General features: G+C 36.0%; 2 protein-coding genes across 2 annotated transcripts; one reads left to right on the forward strand and one right to left on the reverse strand.

Moving 5' to 3' along the window:
• The first annotated feature begins 1,191 nt into the window (after nucleotides 1-1,191).
• Nucleotides 1,192-11,169, forward strand: LOC117920801 (protein CIA1). The gene is made up of 10 exons (XM_034838439.1): nucleotides 1,192-1,595; nucleotides 1,998-2,144; nucleotides 2,402-2,620; nucleotides 2,770-2,834; nucleotides 6,587-6,652; nucleotides 6,801-6,872; nucleotides 7,604-7,666; nucleotides 8,856-8,925; nucleotides 10,592-10,675; nucleotides 10,802-11,169. Exons 1-10 carry the CDS (start codon nucleotides 1,419-1,421, stop codon nucleotides 10,871-10,873), a joined length of 1,035 nt encoding a protein of 344 aa, XP_034694330.1. The 5' UTR covers nucleotides 1,192-1,418; the 3' UTR covers nucleotides 10,874-11,169.
• Nucleotides 11,170-13,689: 2,520 nt separating this feature from the next.
• Nucleotides 13,690-15,289, reverse strand: LOC117919908. Its single transcript, XM_034837208.1, has 2 exons — nucleotides 14,459-15,289; nucleotides 13,690-14,211 (listed from the first exon to the last, which is right to left on the reverse strand). The coding sequence occupies exons 1-2, from the start codon at nucleotides 14,976-14,978 to the stop codon at nucleotides 14,177-14,179; spliced, it is 555 nt and encodes a 184-aa protein (XP_034693099.1). The 5' UTR covers nucleotides 14,979-15,289; the 3' UTR covers nucleotides 13,690-14,176.
• Nucleotides 15,290-15,746: the final 457 nt, after the last annotated feature.

Consider the following 15,746-nt stretch of genomic DNA (forward strand, 5'->3'; position numbering starts at 1 on the left):
TACATTACGATAAGGTAAAATTTTGAAAATTTCAAATTTCTTATAAAATTGGGCAGTTGTGGGTTTTTTGGCATATACATGTCTAATACACAACAAATATTGTTCTTTATTATATAAAATATGTCTCAATTGATTACAATTTTCAATTTTCAATGAAAATTCAAATATGTTCATAAAAATCCAAATGTGTTCATAAATATCCAAACAAAGTGGTTCCAAACAAGTATGAAACAACTTAATTTTTTTTTTCTTTTGCCATCTCAAACAAATCTCAACAACAAAACTAAAGTGCAAACCTTTTCAATGGAAATCAGTAATAATCATATCAAACAACCCACCTGAAAAATAAATTAAAAATAAAACACATCTTCAATATGACCAAAATAATATAAAAAATTCAAAAAAAAATAAAATTTAAATAACATGTTACAAAAAAAAAAAATATGTAATTTATTTCTCAAAACCTCCTTCAATATTTCAAATATAATATTTTAGATCTACATTGTTAAAATTATTAACAATTCATTCCTTCAATCCAAATTTTGAATTATTTATTTATCTATTTGCATAAACTAATGTATTTTTTTTTTTGCATTTAAAAAAAAAAATCTTACTTTTAATGGATTTCTTGCTAGATTCACACAAAAATACAAGCTTTATGAAGACGGTTTCAGATCATAACTTGAAGTGCTAAAGTTTTTCCCTCTTTCCTTTTTTTTTTCTTCAATACCGACAAGCTGTTGGGTTAAAGAATATATATATATATATATATATATATATATATATATATATATATATATTATTGTTACTTTTCACTTATTAAGGGTAGTCTTAACATTTAAACAAAATAAAGCCTTTGGAAGAATTATTATAATTTCACCCTATCCTTCAAAAGAATTATTAAATTTATCCCGCCTTTTCGATCATATGTTTCCGGACCTACTCTTAACGGTAATTCTCAAAAAAAAAAAAAAAAAAAAAAGTCCCCGACTCTTTTAGTCTAGGGTGACACAATCATGGGAAAGGAAATCAGTGATTTTACGAAATAGGAAGAATACCAGTGTAATTATAAGCCAAGTCGGAGGAGATAATTATAATTTGCCCTTCCATTTATTTTCAACCCTTTTTTTTTTGTTTTTAATTTTTAAACTATATTTAGAAACCCTAACCCATCCCAAACCTGGCCGCCGAGCCAAAGGGCCAGCCCCCGGCTCCGAAAGTTCATTGAAAAGGATATTTACCGGATCGTCATCATTAAAGAATCCTTCCCCAAACATAAAAAGCGGTGTTGCCACAAGCTAACGCGATCCTTCACCGATTTGCGCGTGTTTCGAAGTCTACTCACTCGTGAACTCTTTTCATAGCACCAAAAGCCCAAACTCTCCCTCCCTCCAACAAACCATTTCATTTTTCCTGGGATGGATTTCTCGGAAGAGGGCTTGGAACTGAAGGAAATTCAGAGGCTGGAAGGACATAACGATAGGGTTTGGAGTCTGGCCTGGAACCCCACCAGCTCTTTGCTGGCTTCTTGTAGCGGCGACAAGACCGTTCGAATCTGGCAACGTTCTCCCTCCACTTCTTCTTGGCACTGCAAGGTTTCTTCATTTTTTTTTCTTCGGTTTGGTTCATCAGAATATGTTGGAAATGTTTTGGTTCACTGGGTTTTACTTTGGCACTAAACGAGACGGTAGTATTAGGATTGGTTGAGTGGAAGCTTCTGCTTCATTCGTCTCAAGTACTGAAAAAAACGAGGTTTTGGATTCATTTGTGTTTTTTTTTTGTTCTTTGTTTCCTCTCAATTCAGCAAACAGTTGGATCGATGATTGTATGTGTATGTGTGTGTGCTTTTTTTAAACTTATTATTATTAATTTTTCTGTCCGAATTTGATTGTATTATGTCCTAGGAGTTTAATTATCGGATGATCGGTATCCAGAGTGGAGTCGAGGTATTATTATTATTATTTTGAATTCATGATGATGTGGATGCTATTACGCAGGCAGTTTTGGAAGAAACACACACTAGGACAGTTAGATCGTGTGCTTGGTCACCGTCCGGCAAATTATTGGCCACAGCGAGCTTTGATGCCACTACTGCAATCTGGGAACTTATTGGTGACGATTTCGAGTGTGTATCCACTCTAGAGGTATTTCCATTTACGTCAATTTGGCTTTGATTTTGTGAGTAACTGTACAACTGACATTGTTCAGTAAGTCTTCAGTCTAATATCTCCAGTCTGCTAATTCCTTTGAAAAACATTTGTCATGGGGAATTTAATTTCCTCTATTCAGTGAGTTTCTCACTGTGGCATCTGAGCATGGACCATTGCCTCTTCTTTTCATCCACTCTTGGTTTATGTTTAATTGAATATTCATTTGGAACTTTTGGGCTTTTTGCGTGCAGGGACATGAAAATGAAGTTAAAAGTGTTTCTTGGAATGCATCCGGGTCTCTGCTTGCAACGTGTAGTAGAGACAAATCCGTTTGGATTTGGGAAGTGCAGCCTGGCAATGAGTTTGAGTGTGTTTCAGTGTTGCAAGGACATACACAGGATGTTAAAATGGTTCAATGGCATCCCATTATGGATGTGTTGTTCTCTTGCAGCTATGATAATACTGTTAAGGTGCAAAATATATTTTTATAAATCATTTCTGTTTTGCATGTTCCTAGTCACAAGCCTATAGAATTAGTTGTTTTTTTTTCTTTTAAATCAGGCAATATGGACACTAGGATCATATAATGATAATTGAGGTGTTGGTTATATATTCACAGATTTGGGCAGAGGATGGTGACAGTGATGATTGGCATTGTGTTCAAACTCTAGGTGAAGCTAACAAGTATTAAACCTACCAAATCTCTCTCTCTCTCTCTCTCTCTCTCACTCACTTATGTAGAGTTCTCTTGAAAAATTATTTATAGTGCTTTTTTTTTCTTGTTTTTGTTTGTTGTTGGATATGCTGATTTCTGAGTTAACTGTTATTAATCTCTCTACTGATGTAATCAATCATTCTTATATCCATGAGCCAATAAAATGAAAATATGTGGCTTCTCTAAAGTTACCTCTATTGTACCATATAGCATCAAGCTTTTTATGGTGATGAACAGTTGGGTTCTCTAAAGCTTTCTCATTTCTATGTTTTATTTGACTCACTCACGGAAGGAATGTGTCTTTCCTAAGTCCCAACATGGTATCCAATTATCTGTAGAAATAAAATTCAGGATTTCATGATACATATGTTTTAATATTTCCACAACACGAAGAGAGTTAAAGTATAAAAACAATTAAGCTTCTTTTGTTTATATTTTCATGGAAAAGGCTTTTTTGTTGCATTCATAGTTGGTATTCATCGCTTCTCAGGTAAAGAAGTGTCTACTCAATATTTGTGGAGATAGGATTGGTGTAATATTCTATCCTTGATGAATAATTCATCAAACCTCTTCTTGGACCCCCATCCTCTGGGTTATTGAAGATGAACTTGATGGTGGTCTTCTTGTCATTCAGCTCATGCCCTTGTTGGAGTAATTTGTGAGGTTCACATTGGGATTATCATTTTTCTCAAAGGGATTCTATCAAAACACGAGATTCTAGCATGTCTCCAAGACTTTAAAGAGGGAAACTTGATGATTCTGTCTAACTTCTGTGGATGACAATTGTGCTAATGTGATTACTCATACTGTGATTGGTTTAGGGAGGGCCTTGGTGATATGCAAAACCTTGCGTGGGGAATTTTTGGTTTTTGGTGGATTTTCTTAGTAGCTTTCTCATTCTAGGTAGATATCTTGCCCAATAGAGGAGCATTTGAGTGTTAACACTATTTTGAAAAATTATCTTCTCATGAAGTGGCCTTTTTGGTTTTTTGGTGTTGTTGGCTGTGGCTCTAAGATTATCCAACTCACCCCTACCTGTCACCATTTTTTTATTTTTTTTTATTTTTTGTTGTTGTTTTTTGTTTTTTTGTTTGTTTGATGAGAGGTGATCTCCTCTTTCCCACTGTTCTTATTCTCCTTTTCATAAATAGTGCTTCATTTCACAAGAATATTGGATTTTAAAGTAGATAATAATGATGCTTGAGGATCATGTGAAATGTTGCTAATGGATCCAACTCATGTGATACCTACGTAAAAGATATACATTTTTGTTCGTTTTTGGCAACATGCTGTATTTTGTTTTTATTTTTTAGTTTTGGTCGTGGCTTAGGCTATGGTAATATTTGATTTCAATTTTATAGTGTTTTTATCCTAAAATGCTTTTGTGGAGGGAAGGCAAATTTTGGATGCTGCTTTGATAGCTAACGAGGCTATAGATTCACTTTTGAAAAGTAATAGTTGTGGGCTAATTTGCAAGCTTGATATAGAGGAGGTGTATGATTATGTGAGTTGGAGCTTCTTACTCATGATGCTAAAAAAGATGAGTGGGATCAAGTGGTGCATTTCTACTGTGAGATTCTCTATTCTTGTCGACGACTCTTCTTTGGGCTTTTTTCAAAGCTCCAAGGGGTTGAGGTAGGAGGATCCCCTTTCTTCGTATTTTTTTGTGATTGTCATGGAGACCTTCAATTGTTTGCTTAAGAGGGCTAAGGTTGAAGGTTTCCTGTCAGGGTGGCAGGTGAGAGGTAGAGGAAGAGAGGGCGTGGATGTTTCTCATTTGCTATTTGCCGATGACATGTTAGTTTTTTGTGAACCTTCTCCAAATTAGTTGGCTTACTTGAGTTGGGTACTTATGTGGTTTGAGGTCATTTCAAGGTTGAGAGTTAACTTGGATAAGAGTGAGTTAATCCCAGTGGGGAGGGTGGAGAATGTAGGGGTGGTTGGCTCATGAGTTTGGCTACAAGGTTAGGGTGCTCCCATCCTCTTACTTGGGCCTCCCTTTGGGTGCTCCTTTTAAGTCCATGGCAGTTTAGGACAACATGGAGAGGTTTTGGAAAAGACTAGCTCTTTAGAAAAGACAATATATTTCTAAAAGAGGGGGGGAAGGGGGGGGAACTCACTTTAATTCATAGCACTCTCTCCAGCTTGCCCATTTATTTTATGTCCTTGTTTTGCATTCCAAGATTGGTTGGGCTAAGGTTGAAGCAAATTCAAAGAGACTTTCTTTAGGGAGGAGGGACCTTGAGAGGAAACCTCACTTGGTTAGTTGGTCTATTGTTTGTTTAGATTAAAGAAATGGTGGATTAGGGTACGAGAATCTCTCGTTGCTCAATAAAGCCTTTTTGTGCAAATGGAGTTGGTGTTTTGCTAAGCAAAAGGGGGCTTTTTGGAGGCAAGTTATTAACGGAAAATACAAGGAGGAGGAAGGAGGGTGGTGCTCCTTTGAGGTGAGGGGAGTATATAGGGTAGGGTTGTGAAAAGCCCTCAAGAAGGAGGGGGATTCATCAAGTTGCAAAATTACCTTTTTGGTGAGGAATGGTAGGAGGGTGAGGTTTTGAAAGGACAAGTGGTGTGGTGATGAGCCTTTGTGTATTTATTTTCCTTATTTGTTGTAGCTTTTTCTAAAGGGGCGTGGGTGGAGGAGATATGGAACCATTCTCCTGAGGGAGGGTGTTGGGCCCCTCATTTCCCTAGGTGACTCAACGATTGAGAGGTGGAAATTGTGTAACATTTCCTTCTGAGACTAGAAAGGAAGAGGGTGTTTAGGGATAGGGAGGATGAAATTTTATGGACTGAGTCGAAGGATGTGGCGTTCTTTGTCAAGACCTTGTACAAGGTGTTGGAGTCAAGAACAAACAACTGTGATTTGGAATTCTTGGGTACTGCCAAGGGTGGTTTCTTTGTTTGGGAGGCTACTTGGAAGAAGGTTCTAACTTTGGACCATATTCAGAGGAGAAGGTGGTCCTTGGTGAATAGATGCGTCCTATGCCTCAAAGGGGAAAAATCAGTTGATCACATCCTCCTTCATTGTGATAGAACGATGGTCTTATGGCATCGTTTGTTCTCCCTATTTGGTGTGTTGTGGATGTTCCTTCTTTGGTTAGATAAACTTAGCTAGGATGATATGGTTTCTCTGTGGTCAAGAAAATGAAAAAGACTTGGTGGACTGCTCCTTTATGCCTTTTTTGCATTGTTTGGAAGAAAAGAAATGGCAGGGTGTTTGAAAATGAGGGGCGGTCAATTCAAGGGTTCAAACTCTCCTTTATTTGTAATCTTTGGGTGTGGTGCAAGTTGTATATAGTTCCTAGTCCTCTTTCCATTGTAAGCTTTGTGGACTGGTTGGGTTCGGGCTAAGGGGGGTTGTTGTTGGTGTCCCTCTTTGTTTTTGTGTCGCCTTTAGGTGTTTCTTTGTGTACTTCCTATGTACTTTGGAATACTTTTTTTGACATTCTTTTTTATAAATTGTATCTGTTTACCTATCAGGAAAATAAAAATAAAAAAATGATTTCAATACCTAATAACATTTTCTGCATCTTCACCTTCTTATTCTTTAGTTAGATATGGTTCTTATTCTTTGGCTTTTTGGCATGCTATCATGGGCTCAATACATTGAAATCTCTACATAGCCTTTATGATTCTTTATAAATTTCTAGGAGTCAGGACTGCTTGTTATATATTATGGAATCTAATTCAAATGCATTCTTATACATTTTTTCTTCAGTGGGCACACCTCTACTGTTTGGGCTCTTTCTTTTAATCCAGAGGGGGACAAAATGGTTACCTGTAGGTATGTGAAATTGGTCTCACACCATCATGACCACTAATTAAATTTTATACTAGAACCTATAAATGGCACCAATAAGGATATCACTAATTGAAATGAGAACTTACTGACAAAGAGTGTTATATTTAATGATAGTGAACTGATTTTGCAGTGACGATCTTACTGTAAAGATATGGGACACGGATAGCATAACAATGCAAGCTGGTGAAGGATATGCACCTTGGTGAGTAACATCCTTCCCTATGTATTTAGTTTTTCACTTTCTTCAAATTTTTTTAGTTTGAAGCATCTTATTATACAATCTGTTACTTAAAACATGACTATTAAACAAACAAAGAAAATCTTCTGTTCTATTTTGCTTTCAATTTTGAGTTATTCTTCATATAGGCATTACACGCACTTGCATATATTTGAATTAAATATTCCGTCTCCATGTTAAGTACTTGTATAACCTGGATTATTTGAAAGGAAAGCACACCTGATGAGTGTCTTCATGTGTTAGATTTTCAGAGTTCAGTGTGTCAGGCACATTATATCAAGATTTGACACTTGTGACTGACCTAGTGAATTTGGCATTGGAAAATAAGCCTTTAGAGATTTTGGAATGCTATAAATTCACTACTACTCTTGATGCTGTCCTGGAAAGGTCAAGAAAAAAGCAAATCTAACTATGGTAAGCTTGAGCCATGATGGAATGGAGATATCATATCTCACTTTTCTGAGTAGGGTTGTAAATTGGTATTAAACTATGATTTCAGGGACAAGAAAAAGTATCAATCTAGTTTATTGTTTGCTGACATGCAATTTTAAAATGACTTGTTTTAAGTCTTCTATGAAATATCTACCTGTCAAAACAAAAAGTCTTCTATGAAATATCTCTATTTAGAATTTTTCTTGTCAGCATGGTTATAAAATGTTCTTTGTTCTTTCTAATCTTCTATTTTTTTTTTCCAGGAAACATCTTTGCACGCTCTCAGGCTATCATGATCGAACAATCTTTTCAGTACATTGGTCAAGGTAGGGACTGTCCATTCAGTTACAATAAATATTTATGTCACATATAGGTATAGATGCATTTAGATTTCCTGTTGTTTTGCTTGGATCTCTCTCTTTCTCTCTGTGCATATTTTTATAAGTTATTCATATGCCTCATCTGCAGGTGCTATCATTACAGGATATGCTTGTTCTCCAAACTATTTCTTGACAATAATTATAGGAATTTGTTTTCCCATGAATAGAAAAAAGCTTTATTTTTGTCTTACACCATTAAAACCACTGAGAATCATTTTTCTAAAGCTTAAAGGTTGGAGTTACCAGGATATTAGTCAATACTCCTATTGTCAAAAAGTCAATTCTTGTGTTAAGAAGGATAAAAGGATTGAACTTTGAAATGGGGAAGGTTTGTGGGCGGTTCAAGGTTCAAGTCCCAATGGGAACAAAAAATTTCCTATTAAAAAAAAACAAACTCATTACCATCATTTATGCTTAATATCTATTGCTTTAGTTCTGAACTTCATTTGATGGAAATATTATGGAGGGACCCGCAAATTCCACCCTAGAGAAACAGGTTAATTGTGGTAAATATCATTTAATTTGGAATATTATGTGGACATTGTGGTTGATTTGGTTGAATCATTTTGACCCCATTTAATAGAAAGATATTATTTGAACAAAAATAGATGTTGGGTCTTAATTAATTCAACATGAGACAATCAACTTTTTCTATTTTCTTTATTGAGAAAATTAATTGTATGGTTTGATTCGATTAATTAGGTGATCATTGAGTCACTGAAAATCTGTCTAGTTGTTGTGGAATTTGATATAGTACCATGTTTGATCTAGTCTTTTGAACTAGGGTACATGCCTCAAGATTTAATTTGTCTTCTTGGGTCTGCATAAGAACATCAGTAAATTACATCAACACCAAAACCTTTTCCTTCACTCATATCTAATACATAGAGTCACTTGAATGCCCAGCTGTTTACACCAAGGTCACTTGGGAAGCATCTTGGTAACCATTAGGTTATTGGTTCGCTGGTGCCATGTTATTTCATTTGAATCAGGAATCTTTTGGTATTCTTTTCTACCTGCTTTATGTAATCTTATGCATTTGGGTATCATTATTGGGATATGTGGATAATTTAGTTGTCCTTTATTGCAACTCCACTGTCCTGATTTTATTTTATTTGATCTGTGAATATGACAGGGAAGGGATAATTGCCACTGGAGCTGCCGATGATGCCATACGATTTTTTGTTGAGAGCAAAGACGGCTTGGTATTAACATCCGTCCTTCCTCTCATTCATCACATTCCTCATTCACATCATCAGTCAGCTGCCTCATTGTTTCCATACTGCAGTTGTCTCTTTTCCATCAGATATTCTGTAACTTGCCTTTTCTGTTTACCTACCATCCCAATTCATCTGGTAAAATTAAATCTCTTATGAATGCTTAGAAATTGCCGCCCAATTAATTTTACCTTCAAGTAATCATGCAGATAAATTGCAGAAGAATGTGCTATACCAAGCTAACCAAACCTCCATTCTCTGATTTCTTCTTCTTGACTATCAGAGTTCTAAAGTAGCTTCTGCACTATTCTAGTCATTAATTATTCTCTTACTTTTTACAAAAGCACCTTCAGTTTTGTTTTGGGTTGAAAATACAAGAACTAACCATGATTCAGTTTTTAGATGACCATGGTTTGATTGTGGTTTTACGAACACTTTTTGGAATGGATTAGATTGCATGTAGATGAATCTCCCATGGCCATGATAGGCTTTGTAGATTGGATTAGTTCAAAGTAAGGAGAAGGGGTGAGAGGTTTATTTTTTGCTCCTTTTCTCTTCCTTCTGTTTTCCTGTTTTGGGCAACATGTCTTTTTTGCGTGTACCATGTTGCACCTTTGAGCCTTTGATTTAGGTGTTTCTCTTATTTATACACATTCTTCTGAACTGCCTATCAAAAAAAGAAAAAGAAAAAACAATCTGAACCAAGTTCCAACCCTGACACTGATGATGCAATCTTGAGGTAGATAGCGATATTTCAAAGATTGTTTTCTTTCTGAAGTAGCTTAAGTTCAGATCTGGGTTGAGGCAGAACAAACACCAAGCAAAGCTGAGGTAGTTGCATAACACTGGCAATAAAACTTTAGATTTCTTCTGGTATCTTCTCATTACATTATCTACTGTTACTTGTGACATCTGTACCTTCATGATCTTTAGTGGTCTAGTAATCCTTTTTCATGTTTCATCTTCCCCCCTTGAGATGACAGTGGAAATTAATCATGTGTGAGTTCTCATTAGCACAAGTTTTAATCAATTCAGCCTTTTGTAGACTCTGACTCGAAAGATACAAATATGTGTTTTTACATAAGGACCAATGGTATTAAGGAATCCAAATTCTTTTGTTTGGCTGCCTTGGAAGGTGAAGCTTTCCTTTCCTTTTTCCTCCTCTAAGTAAACCATGGAAATACCAATCGGTGGTTGGCCATTGTAAAGTTGAAGTGCACTGAATGACTTTAGCATTTTTTATCTTAGTGAAGTATTGAAGTGGATAACAGGATATTAGATACTTGTTTTTTTGCATGTGGACGATTCTTTTAGATGCATACCTAATCAAAGGAAATGTGGTTTTTTCGAGTTTGCTTGTGGATGCAAGGAAATTTTTTATGCTTGGTTTTATCTTAGCCTCTTTTTGGCTTAAAAAGTTTGAACTTGACAATTTACTATATTAAGGAAAGTGTTTTTCTTATATTTGGTAAATTAGTTAGAAATTTATACATTTTCAAATTATTTAATCTTTATATAGAAGAATTAAAATATTTTTATATAGAAGAGTTAAAATAAGTGAAATGAGTTTGAAATAACACATTTTTCTTTTCTTTTACTTTTCCTCTTTATTTTCTTGGGAACCAAAAATAGCCTCAGTGTTTCTGTACTGCAGGTTGATGGGCCTTTGTATAAGTTGATGTTGAAGAAGGAACAGGCTCATGACATGGACATAAATTCGGTGCAATGGAGCTCTGGGGTAAGATTTGTTTCTGGAATCTAATGTCTCGGTTAGCTAAAAGGGCCACCTACTCTTTTATTTTCATTGCCATTACATGAGCCGATTATCACAATTTTATTTTCTATCGTTGTTGCAACTTATCAGGAGAACCGCCTACTGGCTTCTGCAAGTGACGATGGTACAATAAAGATATGGGAGCTGGCTTCTATAACCTGATATAACTTTGAATTTTTTCGATCATTTGGCCTAAAAAATTTCTTAATGTCAGCAGCAATGTGTATGTGTATTATGTGGTTCGAAACTTTAGAAGAGAAGAAAATAAATATTTATCTAGGAATGTTATTGTAATCATACTGGGGCAGAAGTTATTTATTAACTTCACAACAATTGGGCTTATGGCTAAAAGAAATTGCCTCGATCCCATCGACCATCAACTCAGCTTTTACTAATGGGTCGGTATGAAATAGAAGTGGTGGGATAATCGCTGCTTTACTGTGTTTCATTTTGTTGCAGCTTTTTGAGCCTTAAATATCGGGTGGTTGTATAAAAATGTTGAATTGACAGGAGCTTAGTTGTCGAATGGTTGAGTTGTCAATTTCTGACGACCTGGATCGAGTAATTTGGTAGGATGTCGCTGCTGGAAAGTTTGACGGTGCATCGGAAGTATTGATTGGTGTGATGATGAATGCCTCTTACAAGGTGTGTGTCAAGATATGGGATTTTCAGAGGAAATGAAATGTCGAATGGGGACGTGTTACGCTGTTGGATCCCAGGTAGCATGTCGAACCATGAAATGTAGTGAAAAGAGCATGATATGGGGATGGACGGTGGCAGGGAGTTGTTTTTAAGATTTGTTTTGTCGTCCAACATAGAATAGCGGATTTATAAGTGCATTTATGGTGGTAAAAACATTTGATTTAGATTTAAAGACACTAAAAGAAAGAAGATAGAAATAAAAAATAAATTGTAACTGAAGTTCAGAACCTATCGACATGCCTTTTTTCCTTCTTTTTTTTCAAAACATAAATACTTTTCATTTTTTTCTTCTCTAACTCTATTTTCTCTTCGTTTTATTTCGTATTAGAAAGGATAGAGCTGTCCATCATGGGTTTAGCCCTTTTCTAAACTCATGTGCAACATTTAGCTCAAATCATTTGATGTTACTAAGTCCCACTTATGTTACTAAATTCTACTTATATTACTAAGTCAATCTATCCCCAATCTTAACTTATTATATCAAGAAATTGGTAACTACAATAAATAAACTTTGTATTGTAAAAGAATACAATCTTAGGAAGTTTATAACTTACTTAATGTCTTAGCAAATAAGACCATCTCCTATTTATAAGCATCTAAGGAACTCTTTGAAACCCACAAAAGTTCCACTTTATCCTAAAATTCTATGTAAGGCTATGTATAAAGTGTGTATAACAATACTTTGAAACTCTTTAAAATGATTTAAACACTTATCTTCCTCTCTTGTATGGACGACTCTAGGCTTTTCTAGAAGTTTCAACATTTTTTCACTAATAGTCAAGTATAGATTGCTCCAAAAGGTTCTAAAAGCTTCACACTCTCCTTCAAAAGCTTAAGGGAGGGTCATTTGAATAGATTGTGACACTTCTAAAAAAGAAGATACCACCATTGCCATTGTAACTTAATTTAATTTCCAATGACATTTACAACTGTTTGGTCATCCACTATGATAATTTCAAAATATCTTTCCATATGTCACTGAATATGTGTGGCTTTGACACCTCCACCCTTGTGCCTCATGAGTGGCCATAACTCACGCTGACACCACGGTTTTATAAATGACCAAGTCTTATCAAATCTCTTGATCATGTGTCTCCATATGTGCTATCATGACCTTTATCCTTGACTCTAAGCTAATGAGCATGCTCATGACCTTATCTTAGAATGACATGAACTCCTAGTACAATAGTGGTTGAACTGGTGAAACTAACACTCTCCCATGAAGGTCTTGGATGTGTTCTCTTAGATCCTTCATGCCCTTCTTTGTCCTTTGCTCTATCAACTCCATCCCTTCTCGAGCATCTGCTAAGACTAGCTCCATTTTTGCTAGCCTTGCATCCATGTTGGAAATGACATTACAAGACTTCTCCTTCCTCCTCACTACGTGTAGTAGGGCTAGTCTCCCTCTCATAAATTTGATCTTATCTTACTATGCTAAGCATATCTTAATTTACTATACTAAGTAATGTGATGCGACTTGCTAGCTATGATGCACAACGAAGACAATGCTTGAAAGGAAGTTTTGTATTGCACAAAAATGTTTTATAATATTAAGAAGCTCTCAACTTGCTTGGTGTCTTGATCAAATGAGACCACCTCCTATTTATAAGCATCCAAAGAACTCTTTAGAATCATAGAGGTTTCTACCCTAGAATTCTCTAGAATGCTTGTACAAGGCTATATACAAAGTATGTATAAGAGTATTCTATAATTTTTAGAATGCCTGAATTCTTTCTCTATCTTTCACTTTTGTCTAGAAATGTGTGGATATCTTTAAGCTTTTCTAAAAATTTCCACACTTCTCCACTAGTAAGCCAAGTATTAATGACTCCCAAAGTTTCGTAAGCCTCTTACCCTTCTTTAAAGGTTCAAAGGAGGGCGGCCATTTGAGCTGATTATGACACATCATACATGGTTACTAAAAAAGAAGATGCCACCATTACTATTCTCAATCACACCGCTGACCTTTACAATCACCAAACCTACCTTACAACACCACCATTAATCTCCATAACCAATAGCAATATTTTATAGATATTTTAGCAACTTTCATATATGATGACCCATGTTTTAATTCTAGGGTTTCCCTGTTCTCTTTCAAAACTTAGATGAAAATAAAATTTTGATTTTCAGGTTGAAACAAATGAAATGTTACTTCTAGGATATCAAGATTATTTTATTATTTTTAATCAAATAACCTAAAAATAGAAGTGAAGAATAATATGATTAAAAAGCATCCTATATATTAAATAAAGTAAATAAAAATAATTTGAAAATGAACAACACAAAATGATTCCTGTATTTGCAGATGAGTGTAGATCATCTTTTAACAGATTCATAGACTCTTAATCTTTAGTCCAAAAAAAGAAAAAAGAAAAAAGAAAAAGAGGGATTCATCATTCATGTATTCTTTCTGTACCTAAATCTAACAACGAGAATGGAGAATGATTCATGTATCTCGCTCCAAGAAATCCGCGATCTGCCTCCAACTAACATGGTTTGGGAATATCCATGTGAATAGCTTCAAAATCATCCGTTTATTATTTATTCATGTTCATCGGCTATTTGATAACTAGTCATTCGTTTGTCGACCTCTTCAATGGTGGGCAGCATACAGGAAAAATTGTCGATATTACCTGCTCCAATTCTTCATATCAAGATCAAACAAAATGCAATATACATCCCCTCCCAAAAAGGGAAAATAAAGTGTAACCCACTTCCCTGATTGATTAAGCAAAGCACCGACCGGTGCACATAAACAGATCAGTTTGGAGGCCAACCACAACTCATTCTCAGCACTGAAATGGCACATGAGATTGGTCATAAACAAAGAAAAAAAATCATCTGCAATGTACCAGCATACATAACTCGAAAAAAAATCATACACATAACGTATATTTATTTGTATTTTTTTTTTTTTAGTATCAACAAAACAAACATGGAGATAGGGATAAAGCTCAGAAATGGGCAGGTTATTGTGATGAAAAGGAAAAAAAAAATGAAAAAGGAAGCTAAACTTACACTTAAACTAGGAATAAATCTTACATCTATTCTCTATCCTCAGTCCGCTTGGACTAGGTCTTCTTCCCTCGGCCACCAGCGCTGCTCGAGCTGACATTATTCTACTAGTCACTAATGAAGCATCGAAGACGGAGCAGTCAACCCAGTCCTTCATCAGCTCCTCCTGTCCCCACATATCCGGAATCCCCACGCTGCCCGCCACCTCAACTCGGTGCCTCTTCAGCCTCTCGCGTCCGCTATCCTCCGATGAGGCCAAGGCCTCCGTTTTGATGGGTTCTTTTGAGACATCCCCCACTGCACAAGAAGACCCAGCCTGTAATTCAGTTTCATCGTGGGTGGAGTACTCATCACGGGTGACTGGAGACTGTCTTTGTGATTCGGCTTGATCGGCATCAAAAGGGTTGTGTGGTTCAACAACTTGATCCTCGCAGGGCTGGTGGTGCTTGGGCTTCTTGCGCTCTGGTGCAACTGACACACCAATTGGATGGTTGGGGTGTTCACTCGAAGTCTGTCGATCCACTGAGTTGGTTTCTTCTTTAGCCATGAAAGGAGAAACGGGTAATTAAGCCGGGTAGCGGCTGCTTCTTTGTCTTCTTCCTTTGCTTCTTCTTCCTTCCTCCTCTTCCTCTGGTTGTTGGTTCCTGTTGAAGATTACATGGAGGCTTTATGTGTGGGAATAAAGGCAAGGAGAATGGATGGGGTGTTAGTTTCCACGTCACTCTAATGTGCTTTTGTATGGTGAATGACAAGTGTACGTGTCTTGCTTGACACTGGATTCCATATTGTGTGGCTTGCTTCACGTTTGATATTCACAGAAAGGAAAAAAGACGAAAACAAAATTTCAAAAAAAAAAAGAAAAAAAGAGAGAGAGGTAGCCAGGTGTCTTTCCTTGGAAATTAAGGATTTTTGGAGGATTGTGAGGTTGATTTTGATTTTGTGTTGGAGATTTTTGGGAATTTGCAGGATTTTGAGTTTGCGGCAAAGGGTATTTATGGAATATCACTGGTCATATAGTGCTGTATATTACATTTATAGGGATGGAGACTTGCCTGCATGTGGAGTGGGATGGCTGAAGGAGATATTTTCTGACGGAAACCTCAGTCACCACCCTCTACATTTATTTATTTTATTTTATTTGCCAACCATCTTACAAAAACCATCATTTTTCTTTTCTTTTTTTTAAAAAGAAGACAATATTAATTGGTTCATGCGCTAATAGCTTGAGACATGTGAGATTTGAATCTTTTGAAACCAAGATCAATCACCGCCACTCTTTACATTATGGACCACCTTCCCTCACATTATCACATTT

This window comes from Vitis riparia, chromosome 8 (assembly GCF_004353265.1).
Source record: "Vitis riparia cultivar Riparia Gloire de Montpellier isolate 1030 chromosome 8, EGFV_Vit.rip_1.0, whole genome shotgun sequence".
Classification (NCBI taxonomy): domain Eukaryota; kingdom Viridiplantae; phylum Streptophyta; class Magnoliopsida; order Vitales; family Vitaceae; genus Vitis; species Vitis riparia.